Here is an 11,880-nt window from a genome sequence, read left to right as displayed (position 1 = left end):
TTATTGACCAAAGTTATAAAACAAGCAAAGGACCTAGTCTCAATTTAGGTGTACTTTAGATTGGTGCAATAACACAGATTGCAAAAACATGGATTTTTAACAAAAATCGTAACCTTTCAGTCTATGGTATGGTCATAAAATAATTTGTAAAATATTTGATGTGTGTGGAATCTGGCAATATGTCCACATAGATACTAGAATCTCTACACAAAATGTTATGACACCACCGTGTGGCCATAGACCAGAACATATTCAAACTTTCAGAGACCTTGTTTTATGAAAACTTAAATTTTAATGTAATAAAATGGCTGTACAAAAATAACGCAGAAAATGTCTCAGATAGGTAAAGTCACTCTGAGAATCTTAATATCATCCATAGGACGGTCCTGGCTATTGGTTTCAACCATGCCAATGCGATTTAGAACTCCGATGCCTTGGCAGACTCGACCGAATATACTGTGTTTGCCATCCAGCCACTGTGTTGGAGCCAGTGTGAGAAAGAACTGGCTTCCATTTGTATCTGGCCCTGCATTGGCCATTGCAAGAATTCCAGCACCTACAATACAAGCATATTTCAATTTCTGTCACATTTCAAAACACATTTTCAGCAGTGAAATGCTTTTTACTGTTGTTTTCAAAATTATTCACTTAATGCTGTGTCTACAATACTGCTTACCAGTGAATTTCAATTGCGGATGCAATTCATCCTCAAACTGCTTGCCATATATAGATGCACCTCCACGACCTGCAGAAATAGTATTTAATTACTAATGTCTCTTATTTTTTACCGTGCATGTTAGATTTAGCTTGACATCATGCGTACCGAATCTATACTCTGTTTTAAGGTTGAGGTATGATAAGAAAACGCATCAAAGGAGGGGTGTTGTTGGCTCTCATCACATTGTCCCTACCTGTTCCCGTCGGATCGCCCCCTTGAACCATGAAGTCTTTGATGATGCGATGAAACTTGTTGTTGTTGAAATATCCTCTCCTGCCCAACTCTGCGAAATTCTTGCATGTTTTTGGCGCGTGATTCCAGTATAGTTCTACCACGATAGTTCCCATACTGGTAAAAAATGTAACGTTAAAGGATGATGGTAATTCTGGAAAAGGTTACAGTATGCCTAATCATTTATAATACAATAACTTGTTAAAGACTACCCTTAGTTAAGTTAAACAAGTTTAATAACAGTTTTTGATTTGGGAAACACGATATTTGTAATAAAACTATGGCAATGCAAAAAATAATCAAACCGCCAAAAATCATAGTTACTACACTTTAACCATAACAAAATCAAAAGGGTAATGTACTCTGTATTACCTCGAATATATTTTTGACCCCTTTATCATCGTTTATTCAAACATAGGTAACGTTACAACAATGATCAGCATTAGCATGAGTCTCGTGTATTGTGTTATCAAAAGGTGGCTCATTCATCTATAAACATATATATATTTCAACTTACGTCGTCTCCAGAGATACTGTAGGGGGTTGCCACGAATCCGGTGGAATTCCGGACATGTTTGCTGACTGACTAAAATACTTTTGAAAGAATTTTTTATTTTATTTTAAAATATATCGCAGGCGTAATAAGGAAGCGGTTGACTTACTGGTCGAGTTCCCTCGTGGCAGTAAACAGCGGAACGCATGATGCGGATGTTGCCATCTAGTGGACTGGATGACAAAGCATGTTGCCTCATACAGCAAAGTCTAGGACCACTAAAACGTATATATATTTTAATATATAAAAACATGTAAAAGTTGCTTTCAGAATTTCTAAGAATTTGAAGTATAATACTTAAGTTTTAATTACAGAATGCACATGCATGCATGAACTCAAGTTTGTGCAAAACCTGATCATCCTTCCATATTATCCCTTATTTGTTTTTAATGTTCCATAGAGCATCTTGAGCTTTACAGTGAAAAAACTTGGCCTTTTGTACGAATTAGTTTGGTCACTAAAACAAATTTACATTTGCCCATATTTAGCCTATTAGTGACCTAGAAATACCTTTCAACATTCAAATCTTCGTTCTTCATATTACAATTCATTTGTCATTTTATTCATTTTCTTTGTTAATATGTTTTTGTTTAAAACTTTATTTTCAGGTGTAAATTAAGAAATGTATAGCCTACATTAAAATGACCTAATTATATTTATTCAGAAAATAACACACAAAGTTAAATACATATTTGAATGTAATTCAATTTTTTATTGCTTTTATTTGACATACATGCTGAATTTACATTATACATTTAACCAATACATGAATACAACACGACAATACTCCTATTTAAAGCACATCACAAAAACAAGATTCTGTCAGGTATGAAATGCAGGATGTAATCATTCCTTAAAACTGAAAAACATTGTTTAATTTTGTAGTGTAGGTGCAGAAGGAAAGAAATATGGCGATCAAATTCCTTGTGATTGATGGCATTACCAGGCAGTATTAGACAGAATAGCAACATCTAAACTTGCCTGGTAAGGCACAAATCAAAGGATTTTACTGCACCGGAGAGGCAGAAGATAGGTTCTGTAATCATGACTGTATAGGAGAGAAGAAAACAGATACAAAGAGAATGACAGAATAAGAGCATTTGTATTTCAGGAAAAAGATCTTAAAGGAAACTTTTAAAAAATGTTATTAGTCAAGAATACAGTGTAAGCATAGTTAACCCAAAGAATCAGCAACAGGTGTCACCCAAAGATGGAATAAGTTATGAAAGTTAGGTTATATTAAACTATTGATATTGACCCTGACTTATTCACATTCAGAATGCTTTGGAGCATTTAATATTTTACTTCCTTTTTCACACAGTGAATGGAAAAAGCGAACAGCATAGGAGCGGATGGTTCAAATAGTGCTTTTCTCACACAGATCTCAGGTGTCATGAACACAATAAGACACTAGAAAGACAGAATGAACCCATCATTGACTTACACATTAGAGGGCGTGTGAGTGTGGAGGAATTACTTTTGTGACATTCATGGAGGTATTTCTACGAAACAGGGTGGGGTTTAAAACTATGGTGATGGCTGTGGGAATCCCTTGACAATAATGAGATGAATACGTTATATATACAGACAATTTATACCTAATTTCCTTCACTTATTTGTTTAGGCCTATTCTTTTATTCCTTTATTTTTACTCATTCTGGTGTAGCCAACCGATACTACATTTTGCGTTTATATTCTACTAAAAGAATTTCAAGACTTCTGGTAATAAAGCCCCCAGAATGCATCGTTACCAGACAGTGTTAGAACCTCAATACACAGCCAAGCACTGTCGGGTAAGATGTACCCTAGAGGCGATGAAGTGAACTTCTTTGATATCAAAATATCCAAATCAAAACAAATTATAAGGTTCAACCTGAAGAATAGATATTTTGAGTATGACACACTTTCCATTGTGTATTTGTGTGTATTTGCATATTTTGCCAGTCCACACCCAGATGCAAAGCAATTCCAACGATGCGTGTAGACGACCATCTGCATCATTACCAGGCAGTATTAGAGAAACAAATAACATCCAAAACTGCCTTGTAAGATGGAGACGGACATCCAAATGATCCATTTGAATAGTTTTTCTTTGTGGATTTCTTTGTAGGCTATTTTAGTAGATTTCTTAGCATTGTGAGATTGTTAATTATTATCTACTTGTCCCGACTGGTAGTCATGTTTTATAGCTTATATATACTATAAATGGAAATCTTATCGTGCAATAGACCTACAGTTCTTTTTTATAAGCACATTGCAGTCGTGTCCGTTCCCACTAGACCCTTTCTAGTTTCACTAAATGCACAATCCAACCCCACAGGTTTATTTCATACGTGTATGCCATGTTAATCGATGCCCTGGCCTGCCTCCTTGGCAACCGTAACCTCTGAGACATCACTGGAGGAACCACCGGCCTGGGAGACTTAAATTAATTGGTTGCTTCTTCATCAAAACAAATTGTGTCACCCTCCAAATCCCATTGCAACCAAACAGGAAAGCGCTTAGTCATGCTAATCAAAATGGCTGATCTTTTGTCACTTACACCTGAGCGTGCACCTGACTGACCTCTCACCTGTACGTTAGATGAGACTAGATAACTCACTACTGAAACAAGCAAACAGAGAGTTAGTATGTTTTCTTCATATGAGCACAATTATTGTGCGTGAGATGTTATATGGATGTGTGTCTATTGCTTTCTAAATATTTCTCATATTTTTATCTTTATCTCAGATAAAAACGAGTCATTTTAAACTGTACAGCATATTTCTATTTAATATAACGTTAAAAAGTGCTGTTTAATGAAGCGGTATTTAATTTCTTTAAATGCTTTGCAAATGAAATTTATTCTGTTTTGTGCCCCTTTGTTTTGAACTGATCAAACAGGTTTGACATATTACGGAAGTTAACATGTCGAGCACCCATAATCCTTTATGTGTCATACAACTTAATGATTTTACAGCTAAAACAATATTTAAGTTATTTCACACTAAATATTAAACATTATTCAATTTGAACTTACAAATAAAAAACTGTCTCACTCAGTCTTATGTAATGGTTTACATTACAATCTAAAGCAGGGTTTTCAATTTTCATTTTGGTACTAATTTATATGAATAAAAATATATAAAATTAGCATTTAAATTTGCTTAAATCGTTGAACAAAAATGACTAGTTACCCTATCAATTCCTGTTGCGGTCATTCAGTAAGGAGTCATGGACAAGAGATGCCATTGTGTCGCAGCGCTGCTTTAGCTGAAGAAGATCACTTCCTGTTCTTTCCAGTTGTTAAAGGTATGACTGCTTTTTTGACCGAACCTCTCGAACCTGTCTGAAGGACGTTGATGAAGATGCCGGTGAAGAAAAGGACAATGGGAATGGATTCTCAAACGCGACAAGAAACAGAATCTCCTAAAGCTCCTGAAGCGAAGAAACTGTTCCTACAAAACATCTAGGTTTTCAGGTACAACTTGGAGCCCTGCCCAGGTGTCATTTTTACGCTGCAACCAATCCTTTCTCTTCTTCTATGAGCAGGTGTGTCTTCTGCTCTGTGATTGGTTAGTTCAGTGTGGCAGGGCCTCTGGGTTTCTGAGTACACATATGAGGAAAGCTTTTAACCTTCAAAAAGACCACGCCTAATACTCGGTGTCTCTTGTTCTGGGTCAGTCTTTAGGGCTGGAGACAAAAATAAGCCTCCTTTACTCTTTATTTGAGTTCACATTTTTTCGTACGTTCATCATGAAATCATAAATAGTGTTATAAAAAGATTATTGGGAATCAGAAATTTGACAAACATAAATAAATGGTCCAGTGTTTACACTGATAATAATCTTTGTTGAGGCAATAAATAAATTTTACACGTTAACAGCTGAAATTAAACTAAAAGAGCAACTAACACATATTTTGTTCTTTTAACACTTTTATATATTGCTTATCTTTTTTATATACTACTTACCTGATTACATAAAACCTAATACATAAAAGGCTATGAAAATGATTATAAAACTAAACTATTTCACACATGTATAATCAGAAATTAAAAGAGATAACTGTGATTGTTTGAGAATAATTATGCAAGGTTTATATTCTTCTATTGAGAAAACATAGGTCTGAATCATATGTTCATTTTTATAGATTCAGTCAATTTGACTGTGAAATTCAGACTGACCTAAGTTTAAATTGTAAAGTGTGTTCTTGTTTTATAACTAAATAAACAGTCTATGAAAAATCAAATGAACAAAAAACATGTTTGGAGTTGCAGAGATTAGGAGAAACTCAAAATAGGGGTAAAGTCTATTTTTTTTAATTAGTCAACCTTCATTCAAAATTAAAATAATAAATCTGTAAAGAAAACATTTATGTAGATCGAAAAAGCCATTTTATCAGTAGATTTTAAAAACAAGCCCAATTTTTTTATAAATACACAACTGCATTCTTCTTTTAGTCTATAGTGATGCATTTAAAGTGTAAAAATATTTAATATTTTAATGGGACAATGAAGTGTTTAAGGTCGGTTCAGAACTCGATGACGTGCCAAGGATCAGTAGCAAAAGTTGCATGGACTATTTCGAAAAGGGCAGGGAGGCAAAAGTCATCATAACAAATTGAAATTGGTTCACACAAATCTACAAAACTATTAACTCTTTTTGTTTATAATACAATGCATCTATAAAAAGTTATGTAAATTGCTTGTGTAGTTGTAGAAATGCAGATTTCTTGTAAGCTTTAAAAGATCATTTCACTACTAATAATTCACAATTTAGAATATGGACAAAGCATTAGACAAAAGATCGAAGAAGTCTTAGAGGAGTACATGCTGGGACACAAGGACCACAGTGTTTCCCCGGCAACAGGTCGTTGCTTCACTATATCCACAATCTGTGTGGATTGTTAATGAGATCCCTGAGGTCTGATTTGTGAGGCGAAAGGATGGAAGAACATGAGGATCATCTGGCTGTCAGGAAGGCCCCCTGAGAAACCACGTACCTGAGAGAAGCAACCAAAACAACATCAAGCAGTTCTACGAAACAAAATGTGCACAAGGGAACCGAAACTCCATGTGAGACAAATCTAAACTAATTTGCACGGACTGGCGACCGATTCTCGGAAGAATAAGAGTGTTTAGAGAGAGGAAGTGCATCTGTGTGGGAGGGACGGTAGAGGTAGAGAGGTAGAGAGAGAGAGAGAGAGAGAGAGAGAGAGAGAGAGAGAGAGAGAGATGAAAAGAGGGAGGGAGGAGGGGTGGGGTCAGTGACCTGAGGGATTACTGGCCCAAGGGAATGAGTTACCATGATTCTCCAACACACAAACACTCTATTGTGCCTTGTGTTGTTGCATCAACCCCCCCCAACATAGATACACATACAATAATAATTTGAAATATTTATGTTGATCATTTGTCTGTCTGTGTGTGTGTGTGTGTGTGTGTGTGTGTGTGTGTGTGTGTGTAGCCTACAACAATGGCTCGGTTTGTGAAAATAAAATGCTGCTCGACTTTTACAGGCATTTTACCAATAAAATTTGGCATAAAATACTATAACAGTATTCTTAAAACAAATAGGTTTTCTATTGAATTGTACATTACTGGAGAACAGACTAGTTCATGACAAGTTCGACAATTTAAATTCACATTTTTAATTTACCAGTTAAAACAGGAAAATGTTCCGTATTTTGTATCTGACCAATGAGGGACAACATCCGGGTCGCAAAGCCCCGCCTACTTTATCTTACGTTCAAATGGTGTGCCATTCTAGATTCTAACTAGGTTAGTATATTTCTATGGGCCCAAATGTGCACTGTGCAGTGAGCATACTGACTTAACGAATTTGAGCTTGAACCATCAAGCAGTTTAATTCACGTAGATTCTTTCAATTTGTCCTTTAGTTACACCGGCTCCGAGGTAAGAAACAGTGTGTTTTTAACTATAACCCAATTTTAGTTAACATTGCACATATTTTAATATAGGAAATGTTGTTTTATGTAGTCTTGGGAAGTCGCAGTATCCCTTTTCAGTCTGTTATTGCAAGTTTGTAATATATCATGTTAAACATTAAAACGCTATTCCCACATGTTAGTTTTGAGCATGACTCTCATAAAGTGGCAATTACCTTAAATAGGCACGTGACATTGAGGACGAGCTGGTCTGTCGTGCTTTCCATTACGCCCACACATTTTCATACGAGCTGTAATGAGATTAAATATTTGTAGAACAAACTATACGATAACGACATACGTTTCCTTGAAGACACAGCCAGGAAATGTGTGCTTGTGAAACAGGCCGTTAGTACCCATAATACTAGACAAATAATATTGTTTGAGTCTTTTGTATTTATGCGAAAAACGTTTAGACTAGTCGAGTAGGTTTTTGCACGATGAACAGTGAACGACAGCTGCTAATCCAATTACATTAGACCGGAGCTTCTCATGCACATCCTTCAATACACAATGTGCCTGTGCACGTTTGAAAGCTATAACTCTTATATTAGGTTAAAACGTCGAATTATTTTTCATGGTGTATTTAAAAATGCAGATGTTTCCCATTGATGATAGTTTGGGCTAATAATCAACTTTCATCCAGACACATAAAACAAGAGTTAAACCAACCTGCTCACTGTGGGTCACTTGTATTACTGTACACAGGAGGTGATGAGTTTTTATGTGTCTTCCTGTTTATATATGTTTCACAGATAATGATGCCAACACTATATCTTTTCTTATCTAACCCTTCTTTATTTTTCAGAAGCATGTCTATCCTGAAAATACATGCCCGTGAGATTTTTGATTCTAGGGGTAATCCCACTGTGGAGGTGGACCTCTACACAGAAAAAGGTGATTCCCCTGACTTTTCATTTCAACCCAAGTTTCTTTTTAAACTAGAATAAAAGAGACACATGTGAGGATGGTTTGGTGTACTGAATTTAAGCTAAATCAGGTGGCACTGCACAAATATTCCCACCTAATTCTGCTGTTTTTTCATCAGGTCTGTTTCGAGCTGCTGTCCCAAGTGGGGCATCTACTGGAATCCATGAAGCTTTAGAGCTAAGAGACGATGATAAGTCCCGTTACCTGGGCAAAGGTAACTTTACATCTTAAATATACTCTTGATGTTTGTGAAGCAAGATTTATTTACAGACCAATGGCATTTTCTCTCCTCGAATCTCTTTTTCTATTAGACTGGAAAGGTGGACTTATTACATGTAGCCTATTGATTAAATACAGATTCAGCCTTGTGTGAACAGGTACTCCGTGGACAAGTGAAAATTTACTGGAACTAATGTGTTTTCAATTTTATATTTTGATTTGGTGGATCTTAATTTATAGCATAGCATGTGCAAGCCAGTGCCAAATTATTTAATGTGTACATTTGTGCAATGCTTGTCGAGCATGCAAATCACAACAGTGAATGATGCAATGATATTTGATGTGGTATAGTAATATTATTTAATGCACTATGTAGGAATGCATGGAATTATGTAATGCAAATTGAATGTTTTTGGCTTGAATGCTTAAATGCCTACTAAAACAGTTGAACCACGCAAGAAATTGTAGATTTTTTAATACAGGCATGACTCAATATAAAGGTTTAATCATAAAAATGTAGTAGTTATTTAATTCATAGTACATAGATGTAATCATATGTTGTTCATATCTGATGTCTTTTTCTATGCAATCCAGGTGTATCAAAGGCTGTTGAGCATGTGAATCAAACTATTGCACCTGCGCTGATCAGCCAGGTGAGTATTTTAAAATCTGCAGTTAGAAATACTTACTGAAAATTTTAATGGTTGGTAATGATTGTCTGTTTTTCGCTTTCTTTGCTCTGCCGCATAGGGAATCACTGTAGTTGAGCAAGAGAATATTGACCAGTTCATGCTGGAATTGGATGGAACTGAAAACAAGTGTAATTCATAATATTTCTCTGTTTACACATTTAACAATAGGAAATGGTATGGACATCACATTAAAATATTTCCTCTTAATGTTTTGCTCAGGCAAACATGTGTTTGAGATATTGTAATGAAAAATGCAGATACACCACAAATTATATGATAAAGATATCATACTTATACCAAGCATACTTGAAATAGTTATGTAGTGTCTATCTTATTATTGTGAAATAATGTTTTTGCTTTTAAACATCAGCTAAATTTGGAGCAAATGCCATCCTGGGTGTGTCCCTGGCTGTGTGCAAGGCTGGAGCGGCAGAAAAAGGTGTTCCTCTCTATCGCCACATCGCTGACCTTGCTGGAAACCCAGAGGTCATCCTGCCTGTCCCGGTGAGGAATTGAGCACATTGATATTTGAAAACGTGCTAAAAAAGTACAGTTACATGTTTAGTTTCTTTGTCTTTATGTGGTAAAATTTTATAGTTATAGTTTTTTCTGTTTCTATAAAGGCCTTTAATGTGATCAATGGTGGCTCACATGCAGGCAATAAGTTGGCCATGCAAGAATTTATGATACTGCCTGTTGGGGCTAGTAGCTTTAAGGAGGCAATGCGCATCGGGGCAGAGGTGTACCATAATCTGAAGAACGTTATTAAGGAAAAGTATGGCAAGGATGCCACCAATGTTGGGGATGAGGGAGGATTTGCACCCAACATCCTGGAAAATAAGGAAGGTAATTAAACACATAAAATCTCACTGACACTAAAAAATGTAATGTCTTCATTTAAGCATTTCACTTCATTGCATTTTTGTGATAGCCTTGGAGCTGTTGAAGAATGCCATCGGTAAAGCTGGATACACAAATGAGATTGTGATTGGCATGGATGTGGCTGCGTCAGAGTTCTATCGTGATGGGAAGTATGACCTGGACTTTAAGTCTCCTGATGACCCCAGTCGTTATATCATCCCTGATGAACTGGCTGACCTCTACAAAAGTTTTATTCAGGACTATCCAGGTACCCATCAGTCATTTCCTCCCTTCATTACGCTAATGAAAACGTTTATCTTTGGGATTGTAATTACTTATTTAGACATAGCCTTGGGCATACGTGACAGTGGGTGAACAGAGAGGTTAATCATGTTTTTTTGTCTTCTATCACTACACCAGTGGTCTCCATTGAGGACCCCTTTGACCAGGATGACTGGGAGGCCTGGACAAATTTTACTAACAGCACAAACATCCAGGTGGTGGGAGATGATCTCACAGTTACCAACCCTAAACGCATTGCTAAAGCAGTGGAGAGCAAGGCTTGCAACTGCCTGTTGCTTAAAGTCAACCAGATTGGTAGCGTTACTGAATCCCTGCAGGCGTGAGTTCAAAACTCCTTATTTTATAGTTAAATCGTTACACAGATTTTTACCCACAAATGGAATATGTGTGCAGATTATTTTTGGGCTATAGTGTGCCAAAGTTATGTGTTGTACAACAAGTTTGTGAACAATTTCTTAAATGTCACCCCACAGATGTAAGATGGCTCAGTCCAGTGGTTGGGGTGTAATGGTGAGTCATCGCTCGGGAGAAACGGAGGACACCTTCATTGCTGACCTAGTTGTGGGACTTTGCACTGGACAGGTACAATGTATTTTTCTAATATGTGGTCTTCATTTGGATTGGTCTAATATTTGCTTTTCAGTTTACAATGAACTCACTGTGGTCTCTTATTTGACCATTTTCCGTTTCTATTAGATTAAAACAGGAGCCCCGTGTCGTTCTGAGCGCTTGGCAAAGTACAACCAGATCCTCAGGTAAGTTAACACTGTTAACTTGTTTTATCTGAATGCAAATGTATTGTTCAAGTATCATTTGGATTTTAAACATACAGACAAAATCATATAAAATCTCAGTGGTTCGCTGCACACCCGTTCCTGATATTGTGCATTTGTGAGAAGAATATCTTTTATATCTGCACAGAATTGAAGAGGAACTGGGAGATAAAGCTCGCTTTGCTGGGAAAAACTTCAGAAACCCATTGAACTGAAACTATAAGTATGGTCTTATTTACAGTTAGGACCACCTAATCTTCCATAGTAAATCTACTAATAGTTCAGTTCAAGATGTGACAGTATATCAACAGAAGTCAGTATGTGTTATGCCGAAAAGAGATTTTTGGGCTATTACTGCAAGAATGCATCCGACATCAAAGTAGCAGAAACAGTTATTGTTAAGTGTTTCTGATGCTGTTTATTTGTTAGTGTTGCATGTACTTGATTGTTAGGAGTTTTAAAGAATGTGTAAACAGTGTTTTCCAGTATATGCTGCTTGGCAGATTCCAGAGGTCTGTACTTGTAATAGTGGATACTGTTACAATAAAAATGTTGTTAATAAAACTAATAATAAATGTATACCATAAAACCACTGCATGTTTTGGATAAGTGTCTTTCAAATGCATTTTATTTTTACAAAATTGTATGCCGGTTTAAATATGATTCACATTA

At 36.2% G+C, this 11,880-nt stretch overlaps 2 protein-coding genes across 3 annotated transcripts; one reads left to right on the top strand and one right to left on the bottom strand.

Annotated features, from left to right (window-relative positions):
- Positions 1-275: 275 nt before the first annotated feature.
- Positions 276-4,845, bottom strand: ppil1 (peptidylprolyl isomerase (cyclophilin)-like 1). The gene is made up of 5 exons (XM_057338162.1): positions 4,679-4,845; positions 1,467-1,720; positions 912-1,066; positions 677-745; positions 276-556 (listed from the first exon to the last, which is right to left on the bottom strand). Exons 2-5 carry the CDS (start codon positions 1,520-1,522, stop codon positions 336-338), a joined length of 501 nt encoding a protein of 166 aa, XP_057194145.1. The 5' UTR covers positions 1,523-1,720; positions 4,679-4,845; the 3' UTR covers positions 276-335.
- A 2,419-nt stretch (positions 4,846-7,264) lies between these two features.
- Positions 7,265-11,829, top strand: eno1b (enolase 1b, (alpha)). 2 transcript variants are annotated; one of them, XM_057337560.1, is made up of 12 exons: positions 7,265-7,398; positions 8,239-8,327; positions 8,479-8,574; positions 9,174-9,232; positions 9,330-9,399; positions 9,642-9,775; positions 9,895-10,117; positions 10,203-10,400; positions 10,553-10,754; positions 10,909-11,017; positions 11,132-11,190; positions 11,357-11,829. In XM_057337560.1, exons 2-12 carry the CDS (start codon positions 8,243-8,245, stop codon positions 11,421-11,423), a joined length of 1,302 nt encoding a protein of 433 aa, XP_057193543.1. In that variant the 5' UTR covers positions 7,265-7,398; positions 8,239-8,242; the 3' UTR covers positions 11,424-11,829. The 2 variants fall into 2 exon arrangements, with proteins under 2 accessions (XP_057193543.1, XP_057193544.1); XM_057337561.1 differs by having other exon boundaries at positions 7,274-7,398; positions 8,242-8,327.
- The last annotated feature ends 51 nt before the right edge of the window (positions 11,830-11,880 follow it).

This window comes from Triplophysa rosa, linkage group LG7, assembly GCF_024868665.1.
Source record: "Triplophysa rosa linkage group LG7, Trosa_1v2, whole genome shotgun sequence".
In the NCBI taxonomy this organism is placed as follows: domain Eukaryota; kingdom Metazoa; phylum Chordata; class Actinopteri; order Cypriniformes; family Nemacheilidae; genus Triplophysa; species Triplophysa rosa.
This window is presented reverse-complemented; position numbering and strand designations above follow the sequence as displayed.